The sequence below is a fragment of the Capra hircus genome, chromosome 6 (genome assembly GCF_001704415.2).
Source record: "Capra hircus breed San Clemente chromosome 6, ASM170441v1, whole genome shotgun sequence".
In the NCBI taxonomy this organism is placed as follows: Eukaryota; Metazoa; Chordata; class Mammalia; order Artiodactyla; family Bovidae; genus Capra; species Capra hircus.
Window position 1 is genome coordinate 7,205,025 of NC_030813.1, and position 21,500 is coordinate 7,226,524.

The window sequence follows — 21,500 nt, forward strand, 5'->3', positions numbered from 1 at the left end:
TAACTTTTACCCCGGGACTTATCAAGGGACTAAACCCATCCACACTTGTAAATATTTCAAAACATAGGAAATGAGGCGCGGCATGGGGGTGGAGGAGAGGTGGGCTGCAGGGGCTGGCGGCAGGTTTGGCAGCCGCCAGACGGAGGGGCTGTGGTGGTGTCGCCTGCTGGCAAGGAGCAGCCAAGACCGTCTCCCGCGTTGGCACCCTCGGATCTGGCTCGGGCACCCCGAGGCCGCCCGGGCGCGCGGACGGCGGGAGCCGGGCAAGGACTGGCGGAGGCCGGCCCCGGGGCGAGACCGCGCGCCTGTGCCCGCCGCCAGGGGGCATAGTGCCCGGGTCCGCGCCTTCTCCCGGCGGGTCCTCTCCACGAGCCAGGGCTCCGCGGAGCGCACGCCTTCCCCGCCCGGGACCGCTCCCGAGCGCGGCGAGCAGGGGCGCGGCCGCGGGCCCCGCGGCGGGAGGCGGTCCGCACGCGGGAGGGCGGGAGGGGGCAGGCGCGGGGGTTCCGGGGACGCGCAGCGCCGCCCCCGCCTCCCCTTCAGAAGCGGCGGAGCCGGGGAGCATGGACCAGACGCCGCGGCTCCGGCACCATGACACTCCCCCACTTCGCGGTGGCTCTGATTCTCGGGGCGCTCCCCGGAGTGGTCAGCTCTGATTCGGTCCTCGGTTATCCCCTCCACCACCGCCATCACCATGCGCCCTCTCGGGGTCCCCGAGACCCTTATTACCTTACCACTCAGCGGCGGCCACAGAAGACACCGCCGCCCCCGCTCCCGCGCCCCCCGCGCCCCCCGCCGGCGCTCCGCGCCTCGCGCGCGCACGGCCTCCGCACGCCCCGGCCGCCTCCCGGGGACTGCCCCGCCGGCGCGCCCGGGGCCAACGTGACGGACTCCGGCGCCCCTTGTCTGCGCTGGGCAGACGTGCCGCCGTTCCTCGCGCGGCCGCCGCCGGCGGGCTGGGCGCAACTGCGAGGGCAGCGCCACAACTTCTGCCGGAGTCCGGACGGCGCGGGCAGACCCTGGTGCTTCTACGGGGCCGCCGGCGGCAAGGCGGACTGGGGCTACTGCGACTGCAGACGCGGTGAGTGGCCGCGGGGCGGCGGGGAGCCCGGCCGGGTGGCCTAGGTGCTCCTGGAGGAGAAAGTGAGAGCGGGTGGGCTTGGGTTTGCCTCGCTCTGTGTGAAGGTGGACGGCCACGGACTTGCCGTCCGAGTGCCTTGGCACCGTAACTTTGAACTAGCGAGGCGCGCTTTGTGTGCGGTTACCTGGGGTGACAGTCTCTCGGGAAGGTGCTGCCCTCGGGCTCCCGGGTGAGGGCGTGGCTCCCGGCTGCGGGCGTGGCTCCCGGCTGCGGGCTGGTCTCCGGCCACGGAGATGTGGTGGGGGGAGGGGAAGGGTGTGTGTGCGCGCGCGCGCCCGTGGCGTGGATGTGCGTTTTCTGCATCCGCTTTGCCTTGAGAATGGTACCGTATTTAAGTGGAAGTGGCAAAGCAAAAGAGAAGTAGTTTCTAATTACCTGTTTTGGAAAGGGAAATATTAAATCTAATATGACAATCAGTTACCACCCCCCGCCCCCAATTTCTGCCCGCAGGTGACATGTATTTGAAAAAGTTTTTGCAAACTTTCTGGGCCAAAATGCGACTTGTCAAATGATGTTAATGTTCTGGGGCACAGCGTGGTAAATATCAGTGAGTGAAGAAGAAAGAAAGGGAAAAGATAGGAATAGTAACTATTCTAGGGAAAAAGCAACTTGATATAATAGTCAAGGGCTGTTTTCAAGAAGGCCAGTATTCAACTGTATACGTTATTTGTAGAAAACCGAAATTAGTTGGTAAAAAGATAAAGTTGGTAAGATGTTTCACATTAATTAATGTAAAAGATCACATTAATAGATTTAATGTAAGTGAATCATCTGCCTTTGAACAGTACTTTGTTTTGAATTGGTGGCGTTTTGTTTACTGTTATTAGGGTTTTTTTTTCTTTAATATTTGTGGGGAAAAAACCCTACAGTTCTTCAAAGTTTGGATTTTCCTTAAAAAAAATTTTTTTTTTTTTGGCAACTCTCCATCCAAGCTCTGTGGCAGGGGCTTCGTTAATTGTGATTCTGAGATATATTGTACTTTGTACCTTTTGGTGATTTGGAGGTTAAACTTTCACCGGGCCATTCTTTCCCTTCAGAAATTTTTATTTATCTGTGCCTTCAGTTGCATTAATGCATTGAGTTAAAGGGAAGTGATAGGAAGGTTAAGATCCATTATCCTTCATCCTAGAGGATGAAGTCATCCCTATACTTCTTACACAGACAGAATGCCAATGTGGCTATAAAAAATTTGAGGTGATATCAAGCAGAGAGCTCTAGTGCTGTTTCACTCTTTGCTGTGAAACTATTTGTAGTAAAAGCTCATGGTTAGCAAACATTGACACTTTGTTCATTTTTGTATTATTATATTTCATATTTCTTGTTGTATATACATATATATGTATAAATAAGTGGAATTCAAAGTTAAAACCCTGTAGTGATCTATTGTTCTCTGTTTAACATATAATTTTTAAAATTTTACATTCGGAATAGCTTGGCGGTTCATTCTCCCCACCCTCTTGTGTTGAAAAGAAATTTAAACCTAACATCAGTACAGACTCTTTGGGATACCTTTATACTGATAGCTAATTCTCACCAGGCAAAACTCTGCTGCTGCTGCTGCTGCTGCGTCGCTTCAGTCGTGTCCGACTCTGTGCAACCTCATAGACGGCAGCCCACCAGGCTCCCTCGTCCCTGGGATTCTCCAGACAAAACTCTAAGCACTGGGTAATAGTGTGTACTTCCTGAAATAAAGTGACTGAACACAAGAGAAACAAGAGAAGCCCCCCCAAGATGGGAGATAAATACACTCCCCCCACAAAAAAAGAGAAACAGGAAAACAATCTGCTGGCTATGTAATAACTTAATTACTCTCACAGGCTCAGTGTGCCCTTTACCCCTCACTTTCTGATTGAGCATAGTCATGCCTTAAAATGACTGACATGTTCTGAAACTATGGCTTTCTTGGTTCTACATTTCACTGCGGAGTGTAAACAAAGCTATCTTGGTGTGGTGAAAAGAATATGGAACTGTGCTCTGGAAAACACTGGGGTCCACTTTGGCTCAGCCAGTAGCTATACAGTGTTGAGTAGGACTCTTAACCCCCAGAGCTTTGGTTTCCTTATCTGGAGGAAGGCAGTTTTGGGATAGATCTATTCAAAGGACTTTCCTCGCACTGAGCACCTACCAGCACAGCCCAGCCTGATAGTAACAGGGAGGATTTATTGAGGATTCATTCTGTGTTGGATGCTGAGCTAAGCATTTTGTATATCAGTTTTCTCATTTATTTCTCATAGGAACATTATAAGATAGTGCACATTTCACTCCACAGCTCATTTTCCTCTTTAATTATATAAACATGTAGAAAGTCTGTGTGCTCAGTTGCTCAATTGTGTCCCACTCTTTTTGACCTCATGGACTGTAGCCTGCCAGGCTCCTCTGTCCATGGGATTCTCCAGGCAAGAACACTGACTAGAGTGGGTTGCCATTTCCTTCTCCAGGGGATCTTCCCCACCCAGGGAATGAACTCAAATTTCCTGTGTCCCCTGCATTGCCTGTGTATTCTTTACCAGTGAGCCACCTGGGAAGCCTGTAGAAAAGTCTGATGATTCTATAAGCTTAAAGACCAGTTTAAAAGGAGAGAGAAAGGAAACTATGTTTGGCCTAATGCACATGATTTCCAGTCTCTTATGACTTGAAAATATTCAGGGTTTTCCTTCTCTCTCTTTTTTTTATAAACAAAAAACAGCTTGAACAAAAGGAAAGATTAATTGTAACGGAATCCCTCCTTTGAAAAATACACTGGAGGCCAGATTTTCATGTCGCTGGTTGCGTGGGGAGAAATGAGGAAGTTGGTGCCTCCAAGGTGGAAAGTTGGTTGAAACCTCTTTGAAGGGGTGGCAGGGGGATCTCAGGTGAGTGGAGCAGGGCGTGGACACTCCAGTGGCTCGAATGTCTGAGAACAAGGAAGATGATGCCTGGGCCCTGGGTGTGTGAAACTTGCAAATTAGTGATAAAAGAATCGTTGGGGGATTGGAATACCCTGAATCAGCCCCGGGAGTTAGTTCTTATAATAAGCATTAGAATTGTGGCACGGGAAGAGGGGGGGATGGGCTTATTAAAATGCAGATACCTGGGCTCTAGCCTTGAGACCCTGTTTAAGTAATCTCAGGAATCTGGCTGAGGAATGTGCGTGTCTAATGAGCAGTCAAGGTCATTTGGAAACTGAAAACTCATGGCCACGGTCAGGGAAAACCAGGGGAGGGCGTCAGAACCCACCCAAGCTGTGTAGCGGTGGGTGGTCAGGTCAGCTGAATCTGCCATTCTGTGACTTAATCCTGCTAGATTTGGGTGGTACTAATGGTAAAGAACCCTCCTGCCAATGCAGGAGACGTAAGAGATGCAGGTTCGATCCCTGGGTCAGGATGTCCTTGGAGGAGGACATGGCAACCCACTCCTGTATTCTTGCCTGGAGAATCCCATGGACAGCAGAGCCTGGCTGGCTACAGACCGTAGGATCGCGAGGAGAAACAATTTAGCATACATGCACATATGGCAGGCCTATGGTAACTTTTTTTTTTTTTTTGGTGCTACAGTTTTATTTATTTATTTATTTTTTATTATTTTTTTAAATTTTTTTAATTTTTTAAATTTTAAAATCTTTAATTCTTACATGTGTTCCCAAACATGAACCCCCCTCCCTATGGTAACTTTTTGTGTGGTTTTAGAACATGGTATCACACTTTTTATTTGACCAGTATGGGATAGTACCAACTTAGTTCACCAGAATATGATATATTAACTGAATGTGAGCCAGATTAGTTTTTACATTTCTACAGGAAGAATTGACAGGCAACTGATGACCTCCAGTAATGCGTTCAGTTGTGTCTGTCTCTCGGCGACTTCATGGACTGTAGCCCACCAGGCTACTCTGTCTATGGAATTTTTCAGGCACGAATACTTGGAGCGGGTTGCCATTTCCTCCTCCAAGGAATCGTCTAGATCAAACCCCCATCTCTTGTGTCTCCTGCATTGGCAGTCAGAGTCTTTACCACTGTGCTACCTGGGAAGCCCCAGTAATTTATGACTTCCTGCCTAGAAAGAGTAATCCCTTTTCTAGTCTTAGGTTGGCCCTGGCAGGTGGGGCAACTTGCTTACACTGTGCTGGGAACTCCTCTTTGTTACAAGCAGCTGAGTGGAACTCAACGTTAAGTGACTGATGGGTAAAATAGATATAAGAAACAATAGTGCCCTAATAACTGAGATTTTACCAGAAGGAATGATTCACAGATCTGACTTTTTGTCATGTCCTGCTAATCTGTTCGCCCAAATCTGACTTAAATAGAGATAGTGGACTTGTGGGATAAATGATGTTGTTTACAGGCTGTGCTCTTTGGAGTCCATCTGGTGTTTGAAGTGAAGGTTAATTAAAAAGTTGGCTGAAAGCTGTCCCTTTTAAAATTTTTTTAATGGTGCATCTTGATTCTATGTAGCAGGTGCTAAAATCATTTATTAGCAATAACAGATTTGATATATTTCCTAGCTGGATTTTAGATACTGAGCTCAATTTTCTTTACAGGCTAAGGCAGGTATAAAATACTTTGATTTGGAGGCATTATCAGACTCTTTACTAATGTGAAAAAAGACTTTAAGAAGAAAATTAGATGTTCAGTTACTATTGCCTTTTATGAGTGATTATCCTGGACACACACTGTACACAGATAGACATACACACACTCTCTTACTGCATATATGTTTATGAAATATATATTTATTCATATGTAAATATGAATATGTTTATGAAGCATATATATTTATATTTATGCAGTGTGTGTGTGAAGGTAACCTTTGTAAAAGTAATTGGTTTTATAACTGTGAAGGCAAACCTAAATATGCAGTAATAATGTATTACTCAGACATCCCTTCTTGGAAGAAAAGTTATGAGCAACCTAGATAGCATATTCAAAAGCAGAGACATTACTTTGCCAACAAAGGTCCGTCTAGCAAGGCTATGGTTTTTCCTGTGGTCATGTATGGATGTGAGAGTTGGACTATGAAGAAGGCTGAGCACCGAAGAATTGATGCTTTTGAACTGTGGTGTTGGAGAAGACTCTTGAGAGTCCCTTGGACTGCAAGGAGATCCAACCAGTCCATTCTGAAGGAGATCAGCCCTGGGATTTCTTTGGAAGGAATGATGCTGAAGCTGAAACTCCAGTACTTTGGCCACCTCATGCGAAGAGTTGACTCACTGGAAAAGACTCTGATGCTGGGAGGGATTGGGGGCAGGAGGAGAAGGGGACAGCAGAGGATGAGATGACTGGATGGCATCACTGACTCGATGGACGTGAGTCTGAGTGAACTCCAGGAGATGGTGATGGACAGGGAGGCCTGGCGTGCTGCGATTCATGGGGTCGCACAGAGTTGGACACGACTGAGCAACTGAACTGAACTGAACTGTGCAGGTCCTAAGGGCTTCCCAGGTGGCACTAGTGGTAAAGAACCCACCTGCCAATGCAGGGGACGTAGACGTGGGTTCAATCCCTGGGTCAGGAAGATCCCCTGAGGAGGGCATGGCAACCCACTCCAGTGTTCTTGCCTGGAGAATCCCATGAACAGAGGAGCCTGGTGGGCTGCCGTCCATAGGATCGCAAAGAGTCGGTGTGTGGTGCGGCTCCTAAGTGATAATTGCAAAGATTGTCTATAGAAGATGGAAAAATGCTCATGATAAGGTTGAAGGGAAAAGATTAACACAAAATGTATATACGTTTTTGCTAACTGAAAATAAAGATGGCTGTGGAAAGTTTGGGAGAGAAAACAGATGATGATTATGAACTCGGATATGAGTGTGGCTTCGATCAGTTCATGTAATTTTGGTGGCAAAGAATAGAAAACCCAATTCAAAATGACTGAAGAAATAAGGAGGTTTGTTGTTCATGTTGCAAGTAGTCGGGCTCCAACATAGTACATCTCTGTCTCTCTGCTACTCTCTTGATTCTATTATTTTCACAGTGTGGCTTTTACCCTTAGACTAATGGTTATTCCAGATTTCATATTGGGATAGAATAACTTGAAGAAGCAAGGTAGGGCGCCCTCTTCATGTATGTCCCGTTGAAAGAGCAAGGAGACCTTCCCAGAACTCCTGCACAGATTTCCTCCTGTATTTCACTGGTTGGACCTTCCTGGCACTCGCTGGGAAGGAAAATGCAGTTACCATGCGTTGCCGATATTAGTCAGGATTGACCTCTGAACACATGGGGAGGGAGAAGCAGGTAGTTATTCAAGAGAACCAACAAGAGTCTGTCAAGAAGCGTGATTGAGGTTTGTCCTGTTGGGCTGCACACCACAAACTTGCAAGCCCTGGTACCTGCCCAGCCTCCTACATCCGTGGTTTGATGGATGTGGGGACCTTACATGTCTGCAGCCAGCTCCTGAAGCAGCATCTCACCAGGTGTGGCAGGCGGTGAGTGGGACGTGGCAGTAGGCTTTGCTGTGTGTGTGTGTGTGTGTGTGTGTGTGTGTGTGTGTAGGGGGTGCGAGGTAGGAGGAATAGGGGTGAGAGTTGGGGCTGGGAGGTGGAGAGGGAGGTTACCAGTTCTAGAGGGAATTGACTTTTCAGGTTGGCTCCCTGGTTACCAGGGAAGCCAGCAGAGAAGCACACCTCTCACCACCCCTTTGACAAGCTGTCATGGTGGAGATGCTCTGCTCTAAGAGTTCACACAGTCCCTAGCTGGAGTTGGGGCAGGTATGTAGGTGTTTACTGATTAGGCTCTGTGATTAAGAGGGGTCAGTTACACGAGTAGGGTATAGGTAACGCAGGGACTGATGGAGCAGAGGGGTGTGCTGAGAGCAAGGGGACTCCATCTGGCATGGCCTGACCATAGAGTCCTTATACTGGTATCCCCCACTTTTTGAAAGTTTGCTTTATGCTGCTTCAGTTTTAAGAAAGACCTCCATCAGTGCTTGTTTTCGCTAACCAAAAGAAATCCAGAGACAATTTTCACTTTTATGAAAAATGGTGAAAATTGAAAAGTGCTTTCAGCGTTTGTTTTGCTGGGGGCCGTTATAAACTCAAGGAGATAGTGGAGGACAGAGGAGCCTGGCCTGCTGCAGTCCCTGGAGTCACAGAACTTAACAGACTTAGCAACTGAACATTATAGAGGCGGCTCACACCCTACTCAGCAGCGAGAGTGCTGCCCCCAAGCGCCTGTACAGGAACTGCACTCAGTAAATCAGCATCCGGCCGCCGCCAGGCTTTGAGCTGTCTAGGAGCATCTGTGCTTTTTCTGTTTATTTTGTGCATTTCTTAGCAAGATGTTTCCTAAGATTAGTTGCTTCTCTTTTGTTTGTTGTTGTTATTGTAAGGTGTAGGTGTTGTTTTTTCGACAAGTCGTGTCTGACTTTTGCAGCCGCACGGACTGTAGCCCACCAGGTTCCTCTGTCCATGGAATTTTTCAGGCAAGAATACTGGAGTAGATTGCCATTTCTTTCTCCAGGGGATCATCCCGACCCAGGGATCGAACCCACGGCTTCTGCATTGGCAGGCAAATTCTTCACTGCTGAGCCACCAGAGAAGCTCAGGAACAGAACTTACAAAGATGAATAAGAAATCTCCTAAGTCCTCTGGTTAGGAAAGCCCACTCTCTAGTTGAAATGTCGAGATAATACTAGGCATTTTTTATTACCTTTCCTGTGATATGTACTCTGGGAGACAGATAAACTTGCTATTAAGTGTAGTTTAATTTCATCACTTAGAGTTGTACAATAAAATGTTAATACCCACACCACGTGTTTAAGCGTGGACTGAGCTACTGAACTGAACAGTGGATAGTTCAGACACAATTTGTAAAATTTTCTGCTGAAGTTATTTAAATGCATATATTGTCTTCTTTTGCATAATATTATAAAATGTTTTAAACACATGAGTAGTTGGTAGTGGTGGTGTTCAGTAACTCAGTCGTGTCTGACTCTTTGGGACCCCATGGACTGCAGCACTCCAGGCTTCCCTGTCCTTCACCATCTCCCAGATGGGCTTATAAATTTATGTAAGCCCAATGTAAATGGGTAGAATTGCTTATTCAAAAGATAAGCTTTCATTTTGAACCTGACAAGTTCATATTTTTCTCAGTACGAAAGGTATCTGCATAAATAATAGATGAACAGTTAACATGAATAATAGATGTGGACTAATGGGGTGAGTATAGTTCAGTTGGATATTTAAGGGGATGCTGACAGGAAGGCCTGGCGTGGTACGATTCATGGGGGTCGCAAAGAGTTGGACATGACTGAGCGACTGAACTGAACTGAACTTCCTATGTTAAAAGATGATTTCATTTTGACATGGCATGATTTGAATAAAATCTATTATTCACAATCCTAAACTGATTTCGGAGAAGGCAATGGTACCCCACTCCAGTGCTCTAGCTGGGAAAATCCCATGGATGGAGGAGTTTGGTGGGCTTCAGCCCATGGGGTCACGAAGAGTCGGACATGACTGAGCGACTTCCCTTTCACTTTTCACTTTCATGCATTGGAGAAGGAAATGGCAACCCACTCCAGTGTTCTTGCCTGGAGAATCCCAGGGATGGGGGAGCCTGGTGGGCTGCCGTCTATGGGGTCCCACGGAGTTGGACACGACTGAAGCGACTTAGCAGCAGCAAACTGATTTCAGTTATGAGTAAGTGTAATCATTGATAAAATAGAATACCTGAATACTATCAAATAAGCGGTAGGAAAAAAACAAACAAAACATAAAAATCAATGTAGCCTCCCCAACTGTACTTGAAAAATTCAACTATTGCTCTATTCACTTGTTTTTAGGCATTGTGATTTTTTTGTGTGTATTTATAATTAAGACCGAAAATGATCACTTAGTATATTTTTCCAGTTTTGCCTTTGGTAGAAGGTATAAGATTATATTTAATTCATTGTCAAATATGTGTACTAAATTGTCCAATCTGTAATGGACTTTTGTTCTGTTTGTTTAATAGTTCATAAACTGAAATTTCTACATCACTTTCAGCTTTAAGTATACTTTTTGTCAAAGATCTGAATAATAGATTGATGTCACCAGCATGAATTTCTGATTCCACCAGAACAATAGAGCTGACTAAAATTAATTATTTTGTGCCTCTGTGAAGTTCAGTAATGGATGAGAAAGGATTTGGGTGATGACATTAAATTTCTATTACTCATTTATCAAACTGTGATTTTTACAATTTCAGAAATATTTATTTTTAATTCTGTTCAGAATGCTACTGCTGTTTTTTCTGTCGCATGAGTGAGTGCTATTGTATATCTTAAGGAGTTAAGTAAACAGGCATAACTTTTCATTTGGCTAATTTTGGAATGAGCTGGATTTAGAGAAACAAAGATAACTGACCTGTTTGGTTCCTTTCCTGATATTTCTTTTAGGTCTTCTTGAAGTATGGACGGTGAGAAGGGAGGTTTTGCCAGCTGTCCACGGAGGGATAATACCAGAAGGGGTCTATTAGTTCGCTAGAGGTGCTGTAATGAGTACCACAAACCGAGTGGCTTAAACAAAGAAACTTGTTATTTCACAGTTCTGGGGACTGGAAGTCCAAGATCAGTGTCAGCAGAGCCTTACTTCCTCTCAAGACACTAGGGAAGGATCTGGTCCAGGGCTCTCTCCTAGCTTCTGATCGTTCCTTGGCTTCTGAAAATGTAGCTGCAACCTCCGGATGGTGTTCTCCCTATGTGTGTCTATCGAAATCTCTCCTTTTTATAAGATCATGGCCATACTGGACTGGAGCCCACCCTAATGACCTCATTTATCTTGATCCTCTGCAAAGACCCTATTTCCAAATAAATTCACAGTCACTGGAGGTCAGTGCCTCAGCATCTTCTGAGGGGAAGGAACTGAGCCCCCTGCAGTAGCCTTGAGAACCAATGAAACTTGTGAAGAGAAGTTTAATCTAGTTAGCTCTCTTTCTCTAGACTGCCTTGTATTGAGTGAGACTGGTAACATGGCAGAGGAGAACCCCTCTGGAATGTCTCTTTGTTTTAGGAATCCTCACTTATTTATTTTTTTTAGCTAAGTTATCCATAAAGCCAATTTCTGTAACAAAAATCTTTTATGTTCCTTTTCTTTTATAAAACTGGAGATATGTTTACATAATAAAAAATAGTAGTAAACTAAAATGACAGTGATTTCAACATTTTTAAAAAGTGTGTTCATTTTCAATTGGAGGATAATTGCTTTACAATATTGTGGTGGTTTCTGCCATACATCAACATGAATCAGCCATAGGTATATGTATGTCCCTGCTCTGTTGAACCTCCCTCCCACCCCATCGTACCCCAAGTTCAACATTTTTGGCAGGGAGTTAAGGTAATAGAATTCTGACCATCGGTGTGTATTGGCACATTTTGCCTTTAGGTAGTTGTTAATACCAAGAGGCTGGTACAACTGACAGTTTTCTTTGTTTTTTGCAATAATTCTTTTCATGAACTCTAGGGGCTCCTCTCCATGACATGCCATCATGCATAGCTTTATAGTTCCAGACTTTTTTCTATTACTGGTTTAGTCTGTAAATTAGTAATGACTACTATAGTTGATCTAAAACCTCTGAGACTTCAAATTTTAGATTATGGTTGTTAACACTTTTTAAAATAGGAATATTTAGAATAGAATATTTTCCATCAAATTGGCACATGAGAGACTTTAAGACCATGCAACCCTGGATTCACCTTGGTGTTGCTGAGAGACATGAGCTGAGACTATGAGGAACATCGCAAAGTGCTGGGTGGAAGTAGGAAAATATGGACCAAGGAAGACATCAATTTTTGGTAATAAGAGGCTGTGACAATGGAGCAATATTTACCAAAGAATCTGGTTTAGAATTTGTCTGAAGAATTTTATTGTTAGTAAGATAGTAATAGAAATGAGTTTACCAGGCTCTGGCCTTTGTGGATTGCTTTGTTGTTTTATCCTCTTCTCTCTCTGTTTTTTTTTTTTTTTTTTTCATTGAGCTAAGGGTATTTCCTCTTGTAATTTTGTACCTATAAATTTGTGCAAATGTATAGTCCTAGAAATTTGTACAGCCCGTGGGACAAATCAGCCTCCACTGGAGGATTAGCCTCAAATATAGATCACCAGAAAGCCACTTCTCTCGTGTTGTGTAGTATAGAGAAACTCTTAAGACTGTCTTATGGATCTGCCTGGCTAGTTTATTCCCATGTAATGTTTGGTAGATTTGTAATATTTCACCATGCTGGTGAATGCCAACATGGCAGACTGCATAAAGTGGCACCTGAGCTATTGAAAGGTGCTTATTGCATACCAAGTCTTTGCTCAGGTTCGGAGGCAAGGGACTGGTAGCAAGGGAGGGAATCTGGGAGGCAGTTTGTCATGGCTCTGCAACTGCTCAGTTGATTGGCTCCGTAGCTTCCTCATCCATAAATTGCTGCTGCTGCTGCTAAGTTGCTTCAGTCGTGTCCGACTCTGTGCAGCCCCATAGACGGCAGCCCATCAGGCTCCCCAGTCCCTGGGATTCTCCAGGCAAGAACACTGGAGTGGGTTGCCATTTCCTTCTCCAATGCATGAAAGCGAAAAGTGAAAGTGAAGTCGCTCAGTCGTGTCCGACTCTTCGTGACCCCATGGACTGCAGCCCATCAGGCTCCTCCATCCATGGGACTTTCCAGGCAAGAGTACTGGAGTGGGGTGCATCCATAAATTAAGGGAAACCAATTACAGTTCAACCGTCTTAAGCATTCTGAGAGAGCTAAGTGAAGCAAGAACGAAGTAAAACCAAAACCAAACAAAAACTACTGCCTGTCTTAAATGTATGTAGTATGAATTGTGTGTTCATGCTTTCATTATCTTAGGCATATTATCATGCTGATATATTTTTAAAAAGTTCTTTCAAAAAATTATTGGAAGTATAAACTTCATGGAATTACATACCAGTAAGACATACTTACTGAGTTCAAAGTAGATGATTACTCAGATATTTTGGAAATTTTTATGGCGTAAGGAAAGGATAAACTATGTGGAGGGCCACTGCTAGGCAGGTGTGTGCTTTGGGGATGTTGGTGTTGAGAATGGATTCTGCCAGAGAATTTGTTAGTCATTGACATGCAAACTGCCTTTCCAGAATTGCAAGTATTTGTATCCATTTGTTAAAGGAAAATTGGATGAGCACTCCACATTTCTTGCCATATAGCGAATACAGATAAACAAACCCAGGTTTTTAGAGCGTGTTTGGCGCATGTGAAGAATGATGGTAGAACTGATAGTTGACCTGGAAATTATTTCCAGTGCTATCATTTTTGTTATAGTGATGTTATGGTAACAATCACACATTATGCAGAGTTTTCTCCTCCTCATTTGTAGATGCCTTAATCATTTAGATAATATGCCTGCATCATTTTTTCTTTGAAAGCTTTTTAGTGATTTGGGCAACATTTTGCATTTTATTGTGATTATTTAATATGCATAAGTAGAGTTCCAGTTTGTTTTCATTACTAGAACTTTTGTCCAACCCTTTGACATGAATAATTTGATGGTGGTATTTGTGGCGGTGGTGAATTAATAAACAGGTAATAGATTAAACGGTTTCCCTGGCAGCTCAGCTGGTAAAGAATCTGCCTGCAATGTGGGAGACCTGGGTTCGATCCCTGGGTGATCCCTGTGGAGAAGGAGACGGCTACCCACTCCAGTATTCTGGCCTGGAGAATTCCATAGACTGTATAGTCATGGGGCCACAAAGAGTCAGATATGACTGAGCGACTTTCACTTTCAGATTAAATATCATTTCAAATAACATGTGTTTGAGGTGAACAAATGAATTCTTTGATTTGGAAAAAATCAAAAGATGTTTTTATTGTGCATGACATTAGTATTATGTGGGTCTCTATGGAAGACATTTTGTGATTATAAAAAATCATTAAAGTTCAGTTAACTCTTTGGACATATTTCTTTAAAAATATTCTATAGTTCACACTTTTTGTTGCAGGAAAGGGGAACTCTTAAGAGTGGGCTCTTGTCTGACACTGAGAAATGAATTGTCTGAGGAGGCACATGGGCTGACAAAGCAAGAGATTTTATTGGGAAGGGGGGCCTGGGTGGAGAGCAGTAATGTAAGGGAATCCAGGAGAACTTCTCTGCCCCATGGCTCACAGCCTTGGGATCTGTGGTGATGAGATTAGTTTCCCGGTTGTCTCTGGACAATCATTCTGACTCAGGTCCTTCCTGTTGGTACAGGCATTGCTCAGTCAAGATGGATTCCAGTGAGGAGGATTCTGGGAAGTTGGTAGGACATAGGGATTGGTGTTTCCTTTGGAGCTTTCCCAAATTCTTCTGGTTGGTGGTGGCTTGTTAGTTTCATGTTCTTTACCAGGACCTCCTGTCATAAAATAAATCATGCGGAAGGCTACTGTGGTGCCTGGCCAGGGCGAGCGGTTTCAGTTGGTGTTTCCCCCTAACATTTTCACTGAGCTAGACAGGGCTTCCTCTTGCTTGGTCTGAATTAAAGAAGGTTATGACTAACTTAAATAGCATATTAAAAAGCAGAGATGTTACTTTGCCAACAAAGGTCCGTCTAGTCAAGGCTATGGTTTTTCCAGTGGTCATGTATGGATGTGAGAGTTGGACTATAAAGAAAGCCAAGCGCCAAAGAATTGATGCTTTTGAACTGTGGTGTTGGAGAAGACTCTTGAGAGTCCCTTGGACTGCAAGGAGATCCAACCAGTCCATTCTAAAGGAGATCAGTCCTGGGTGTTCTTTGGAAGGACAGATGCTAAAGCTGAAACTCCAATACTTTGGCCACTTCATGCAAAGAGTTGACTCATTGGAAAGGACCCTGATGCTGGGAGGGATTGGGGGCAGGAGGAGAAGGGGACGACAGAGGATGAGATGGCTGGATGACATCATCGACTCGATGGACATGAGTTTGGGTAAACTCTGGGAGTTGGTGATGGAGAGGGAGGCCTGGCGTGCTGCGATTCATGGGGTCGCAAAGAGTTGGACACGACTGAGTGACTGAACTGAACTGAACTGAGAATATAAATGAATGAGTTTTAGATTATCTGCTGTATGAATGATGCACTCCCACGTTCTCTCTTGAGTAATTGGGATTTGGCAGTGCAACTTTGCCTCCATTTGTTCTTGCCTTTTGTTTGAATTAAATGACATGAGAGATAGGATATGTGTTTCTTAGTTACATTTTTTAAGGATGTATTTATCGTGAGAGATGATATGTGTTTCTTAGTTACATTTTTTAAGGATGATTGTGTGGAAAATAATAGTGATAGATATCTAGGCTAGTGCAAATGAAATGAATGGATGATTTAGAATCTATTATTTTTGAAAAATAATTATAAAGCCATAGATTACTTTGAAATACGTAAAATGTGCCAGAAATTTTTAGTAAAATTTAATTTCTTCTTTACCTATGAAATAAAGGTCATCTTAAGTGACTTTTCACAGACTTTTATGAAATTTTTGAGTTGTCTGAGTTTGATTCTACGTCTGCATATCTCAACTGCAGCCTCAGGACTGACTCTAAAAAGTGCCGGTGAGAAGAGAAGTGTAGTCCTTTGATGCACACTTAAAACAAACCTGAAATATATTTGATGTATGCTATTATGTTGGTTTCAGATGTACTGCATGGTGATTGGAATTTGCATATGTTATGAAATAATCACCACAGTAAGCCTAGTAACCACTTTGATCCACAGTTAAGGGATAAGACTTAAAATATTATCTTCCCAGGGATGCTCTAATTTAAATTTTTGACTCTTTTAAGACTGAGAAGAATGACTCAAATTATGCACTGTGGAGCAGCTGAGTGGGGATGCTGTGTAAAGAGAAGTGAAGTTCAAGGGCCATTCAGTTACACCACGCCACTCTCCCTAGGGGCAGTTTCCTTAAGCCTAACATTAGACAATAATTCTGACACTTAACACCTTTCTGAAATTTTAGACGTTATCTTTAGACTTCTCACAACTACTGGTAGAGGCTAAAAGGGGAAAAACATTTATTCTTCTTTTGTGGAAGAACAGATAGAAGGAAGATACAACTGCCAATAACAGGTAACTTATAAACAGTATTGTATTTGTTTCTGATTTTGTTTTTTTAAAATCTATGACCTCTCATGAAGATGGAAAGTGATATATAAGTGATAAGAACTTCATATGTGATGTAATCAAATATGTGGAATGCAATATCAGCCATTAGTCAAAGTCTTCCACTTTTTCCCTTGGGACTTCTGTTTGCCTGGGTTAAAAAAGAAAGTATCCTTAGCATTGACATCAGGATGTTAATTTAAAAAAAAAAAGGGCCTGCTAAATCCTCATTTAAAGAAAGAAGGACTTGCTGTGAACAGTGAAAGCCTGGCTCTCTCAGCATGTTACCCGAGGACTTGTTCAGTATGTTCAAAGGGTTATGTTCTATTCAAGGATGTGGGGATTCTTTTCCGTTTAGGGTCAGTCCGGCTTTGTGGTGGCAAAAGGGCCTTTGAAGGCACAGTAGAAGTATATGAGAACGGAGTCTGGGGCATCATTTGTAGCAGCCACTGGGACGACGCTGATGCCTCAGTCGTTTGTCACCAGCTGCGGCTGGGGTGAGTTTGTTCGACCTTGACCGAATCTGTCTGCTGAGACCTGAAGGGGGTGCTGGCCCCCTGCCGTTACCTTGGAGAGGTCACCTCCTGCTTCTCCTTCTCTCACATTCCTCACTGACTTCTTGCAGAAGACCTTTAAAGAAAGGGCCCCAATGGGAGGAGTGAGTTCCTTTATACACAAATGCGCTTCACTTGTTACTACCCCTACTGACTAGGAAACACCTGCCAGAGACGCTCAGAGGGCTCAGACAAACCTTGTGCACACCAGGACCCAGAGACCCCACAGAGACTGAGACAGGCTGTGTTTGAGTGTCTCCTGCAGAGGTACAGGTCAGCAGGGGCCTGCCGCAGGAGCAGGGGCTCTGGGTGCAGCAGCCCTGGGTGTGTCATAAGCCCTCTTGGAGGAGGTCACCATTAACCCCACCATAGAGCCGCCAGAACTTCCACAGGACTGGGGAAACAGACTCTTGGAGGGCGCAAACAGAACCTTGTGTGCACCTGGACCCAGGAGATAGGAGCAGTGACCCCACAAGACACTGACCCAGACTTGCCCGTGAGTGTCCAGGAGTCTTCAGCGGAGGCGTGGTTGCCAGCAAAGGTCTCTCTAGTCAAGGCTATGGTTTTTCCAGTGGTCATGTATGGCTGTGAGAGTTGGACTGTGAAGAAAGCTAAGCACCGAAGAATTGATGCTTTTGAACTGTGGTGTTGGAGAAGACTCCTGAGAGTCCCTTGGACTGCAAGGAGATCCAATCAGTCCATTCTAAAGGAGATCAGTCCTGGGTGTTCTTTGGAAGGAATGATGCTAAAGCTGAAACTCCAGTACTTTGGCCACCTCATGTGCAGAGCTGACTCATTTGAAAGGACCCTGATGCTGGGAAAGATTGAAGGCAGGAGAAGGGGATGACAGAGGCTGAGATGCTTAGTTGGCATCACCGACTCAATGGACGTGAGTTTGAGTAAACTCCGGAGGTTGGCAATGGACAGGGAGGCCAGGCGCGCTGCAGTCCGTGGGTTTGCAAAGAGTAACGACTAAGCAACTGAACTGAACTGAATTGACTAGGAAATGGGCAGAAGCTAAGTGGTCCAAAAAGAAAAGCATCTTTTGGTCTTTGATTTAACAATCGGATTCTTCAGTGCCAGGAAACAAAGAATTGGGTCCTAAGATTTTCATTTTCCCAGTAGCCTGTGCAGCCTGTGATTGCTGTCATTTGCTTTTGTCTTTCTACCTTGAGCCACCCACGAATTCCACTATTGTGTGTGTGTGTAGGAGGTGAAGTTCATTTGCAGTTTCACCCCATGCTGGGTAAGGTGTGATATCCTGGGACATAGGTTTCTGCACCGAGAAGATTCTGTAAGAAATGGCAACTTCCTCGGCCCAGCAGCACCCGTCATCCTGGGAAGCTGCTGGCCCTTCCTCCCATCCTCAGTTCAGTTGAGTTCAGTCGCTCAGGCGTGTCTGACTCTTTGCAACCCCGTGGACCGCTGCATGCCAGGCCTCCCTGTCCATCACCAACTCCCGGGGTTTATCCAAACTCATGTCCGTTGAGTCAGCGATGCCATCCAACCATCTCATCCTCTCTCACCCTCTCCTCCTCATGCCTTCAGGCTGACCCTAAGCACTCTCCTTAAAATGGACTGGTGTACACTGACTCCCACCATGCCCAGTACCTTTATGCTTTGTTTCAAGGGGTTTTTCCGGAGCAGAAGTTTCCATTTTGGAATGAATGGTTTTGTTTTTGTTGTTATCGTTCTGTTTTTGTGTATCATTTATTTTTTCCAAGTATACATGCCCTATATTTTTCTTGACCTTTATCATCAAGGATCTTTAAAAAGCTTGGAAAATATCTTGTTATGAAAAAATAAAGGCCTGAAAGAAAAACTTTTCCATTTGCAAATATTTTAGATTAATAATCAGTGAGTGGTAATATCTAATGTGATGACACAAATGAAAAGATTAGTCCACTAAGTCAGATCAGTAAGAATTTTAATTTGCGCGTTTCCTGTCTTCTCACTTGGAAGGTGGGAAATTAGTATTTAGTACAGGCTAACCTTGAGAGCTTAAGGGCTAATGTAACACTTAATTGATGCTTTCCAACTGTGGTGTGGAGAATACTCTTGAGAGTCCCTTAGATTCAAGGAGATCATACCAGGCAATCCTAAAGGGAGTCAACCCAGAATATTTATTGGAAGAACTGATGCTGAAGCTGAAGCTCCAGTACTTTGGCCACCAGATGTGAAGAGCTGACTGATTGGAAAAGACCCTGATGCTGGGAAAGATGGAAGGCAGGAGGAGAAGGGGATGATGAGATGATTGGATGGCATCACTGACTCAACGGACATGAGTTTGAGCAAGCTCCTGGAGATGGTGAAGGAAAGGGAAGCCTGGTGTGCTGCAGGCCTTGGGGTCTCAAAGAGTTGGACATGACTGAGCGACAGCAACAACAATACTTAATTAAGCTTCCCTGGTGTCTTATCAGTAAAGAATCCACCTGCTAGTGCAAGAGATTCAAGTTTTCTCTCTAGGTCAGGAAGAGCCTCTGGAGAAGGAAGTGGCAACCCACTCTGGTTTTCTTGATGGGAAATTCCATGGACAGAGGAACCTGGTGGGCTACAGTCCATGGGATTGCAAAGAGTCACGACTCAGCAACTAAACAACGATTAGGTAACTAAACGATTAGTTTTAAGCAGCAACTTCACTAATTTTTTACAATGAGGGTTGGAATAAATCAGGGTAAAAGCAAGAGGAAGGGGAGAGCCTACAAAGAGTTATGGTGTTAGCATGTTAATTACTGATTTCATCTCCGGTATTTTGTCTGGCAAACAGTCCTTGGCTGGTGGGCAAGTCACAAAGAATGTTGGCTTGGTGCTTTTTCTTTGACAGCCTGACGGTGTAACAAATTTGTCAGCTGCTGTCAGTGTCTTCCTTCATGTACCTTTCTCCCCGTGCTTTTATTATCCCTGAAAATCAGGGAAGAATGAAATTTTCTATGAGACTGCCATAAGAAAAAACGAAAATGGTACAAATGAACTTATTTACAAAATACAGTTACAGATGTAGAAAACAATCTTATGATTACTAAGGGGGAACAGTAGGGAGGGATAAATTGGGAGACTGGGATTCATATGTACACACTACTATTATAAAATAGATAATTAAGAAGTACCTGTTTTATAGCACAGGGAACTCTACTCAGTGCTCCGTGATAGCCTACATGGGAAAATAATCTAAAAAAGAATGGGTATATGTATATGCATAGCTGATTCACTTCTATGTACAGCGGAAAGAATGCGTATGTGTATATGCATAACTGATTCACTTTGTTGTACAGCAGACACAACATTGTGAATCAGCTATTTGCCAATTAAAAACAAGCTCTGTAATGGAGATGTGAATTACAGAGATTCTCTTGATTGATAAGAATGTAAACTACCTTTTGGCAAACATAAACTTCAAATAAGCTGATCTGATTCCTTCTGTCATCTCTTGGTAGTCCATTAATAAAAGAGAATTTCAAATAAGGGCAGAGCAACCTGGCTTTATTGCTGTCAAGAGAGATTCACATTTTAGACACACCCCAAATATTTATTGTTGGCTTAATGGAAGCTGTCGCATGGAGACAGTTCTAGAGATCATCATGTTATTCAGATAAGCATTTAATCTTTTAAAAATTTAATTTCAGTATTGTACCTATCAGAGGTTAAAAGTATGTAGACTAGATGAGTTATCTTAATTGATTTCAAAGTCTTGCTAGCAAATACTATTATATATACGTAAAATTTTTTAAAATGGGAATGGATTGTCTCTCTTGATGTTACCTTTCCTAGGTGTGGTAATAATAATTGTTTCAGAAATGACAGCGTAAAATATTGGAGTAGGAAAGACTCTTCAAGCATCCAGACTTCTTTCATGTATCAGAAGGAAGGACTTAGAGACATGTTAGAGTAATTTGCAGCTGACTGGAATCCAAGTCCCCCTAGATCACAGGACAGACACACTTCTTCCACATAACCATCCAGACTCCTGTTTTATGTCTGTAGTATTTGCCCATTTTCTTGTAAAATCAGCTGTAGATAAAGGCACATGCCTAGCATTAGTTATTCAAGGTTAATTAGAAAGATTGCCATAGGTAATCTTTCTGATCTAGTGTTTTGATTTCCTTTAAATTTACATAATCCATTATGTTTGTCTTTTTCTTCCACATTCACCTTTATTGATTTCTTCCATTTTATAAAACCCTAGCGCTTTGATAAAAGTTAGCCTACATTTGATCAACCTAACCTTGAGCATTGTACTTCCAGAGGAAAAGGAGTCGCAAAACAAACCCCATTTTCTGAACTGGGCCTTATTCCCGTTTATTGGAGCAATGTCCGTTGCCGAGGAGATGAAGAAAATATAGTGCTTTGTGAAAGAGACATCTGGCAGGGTGGGGCGTGTTCTGAGAAGATGGCAGCTGCTGTCCTGTGTAGCTTTTCCCATGGTAAAAAAAAAAAAAAAATTATTCTCTTGCTTTACTTTTATTCTGTTTTCAGCATTCCAGATGAAAAACGTGTCTTAGTTAAATGTTTTCCTAAGCGTTTAAATACAGACTTGAGTCTAAATCGTCATGATCTATCAACAATCTAATTAGTCTTCAAAGGAATTCATCTAGCAGTTCGATTTACATTTGAACTCAGTTTTTTTTTTAATTTAAATTTATTTATTTTAATTGGAGGCTAATTACTTTACACTATTGTATTGGTTTTTTATACATCAACATGAATCCACCACAAGTGTACACGTGTTCCCCATCCTGAACCGCCTTCCCACCTCCCTCCCCATACCATCCCTCTGGGTCATCCCA

The 21,500-nt window shown here is 43.7% G+C and overlaps 1 protein-coding gene across 2 annotated transcripts in view; it reads left to right on the forward strand.

Annotated features, from left to right (window-relative positions):
- The window catches only part of PRSS12 (protease, serine 12), an 87,373-nt gene continuing 66,408 nt past the window's right edge, over window positions 536-21,500 (forward strand). For both annotated transcript variants that reach the window (XM_018049183.1, XM_018049182.1), the window contains exon 1: window positions 536-1,081. In XM_018049183.1, the coding sequence (XP_017904672.1) occupies window positions 592-1,081 (490 nt within the window). In that variant the 5' untranslated portion in view covers window positions 536-591. The remainder of the gene's footprint in view (window positions 1,082-21,500) is intronic.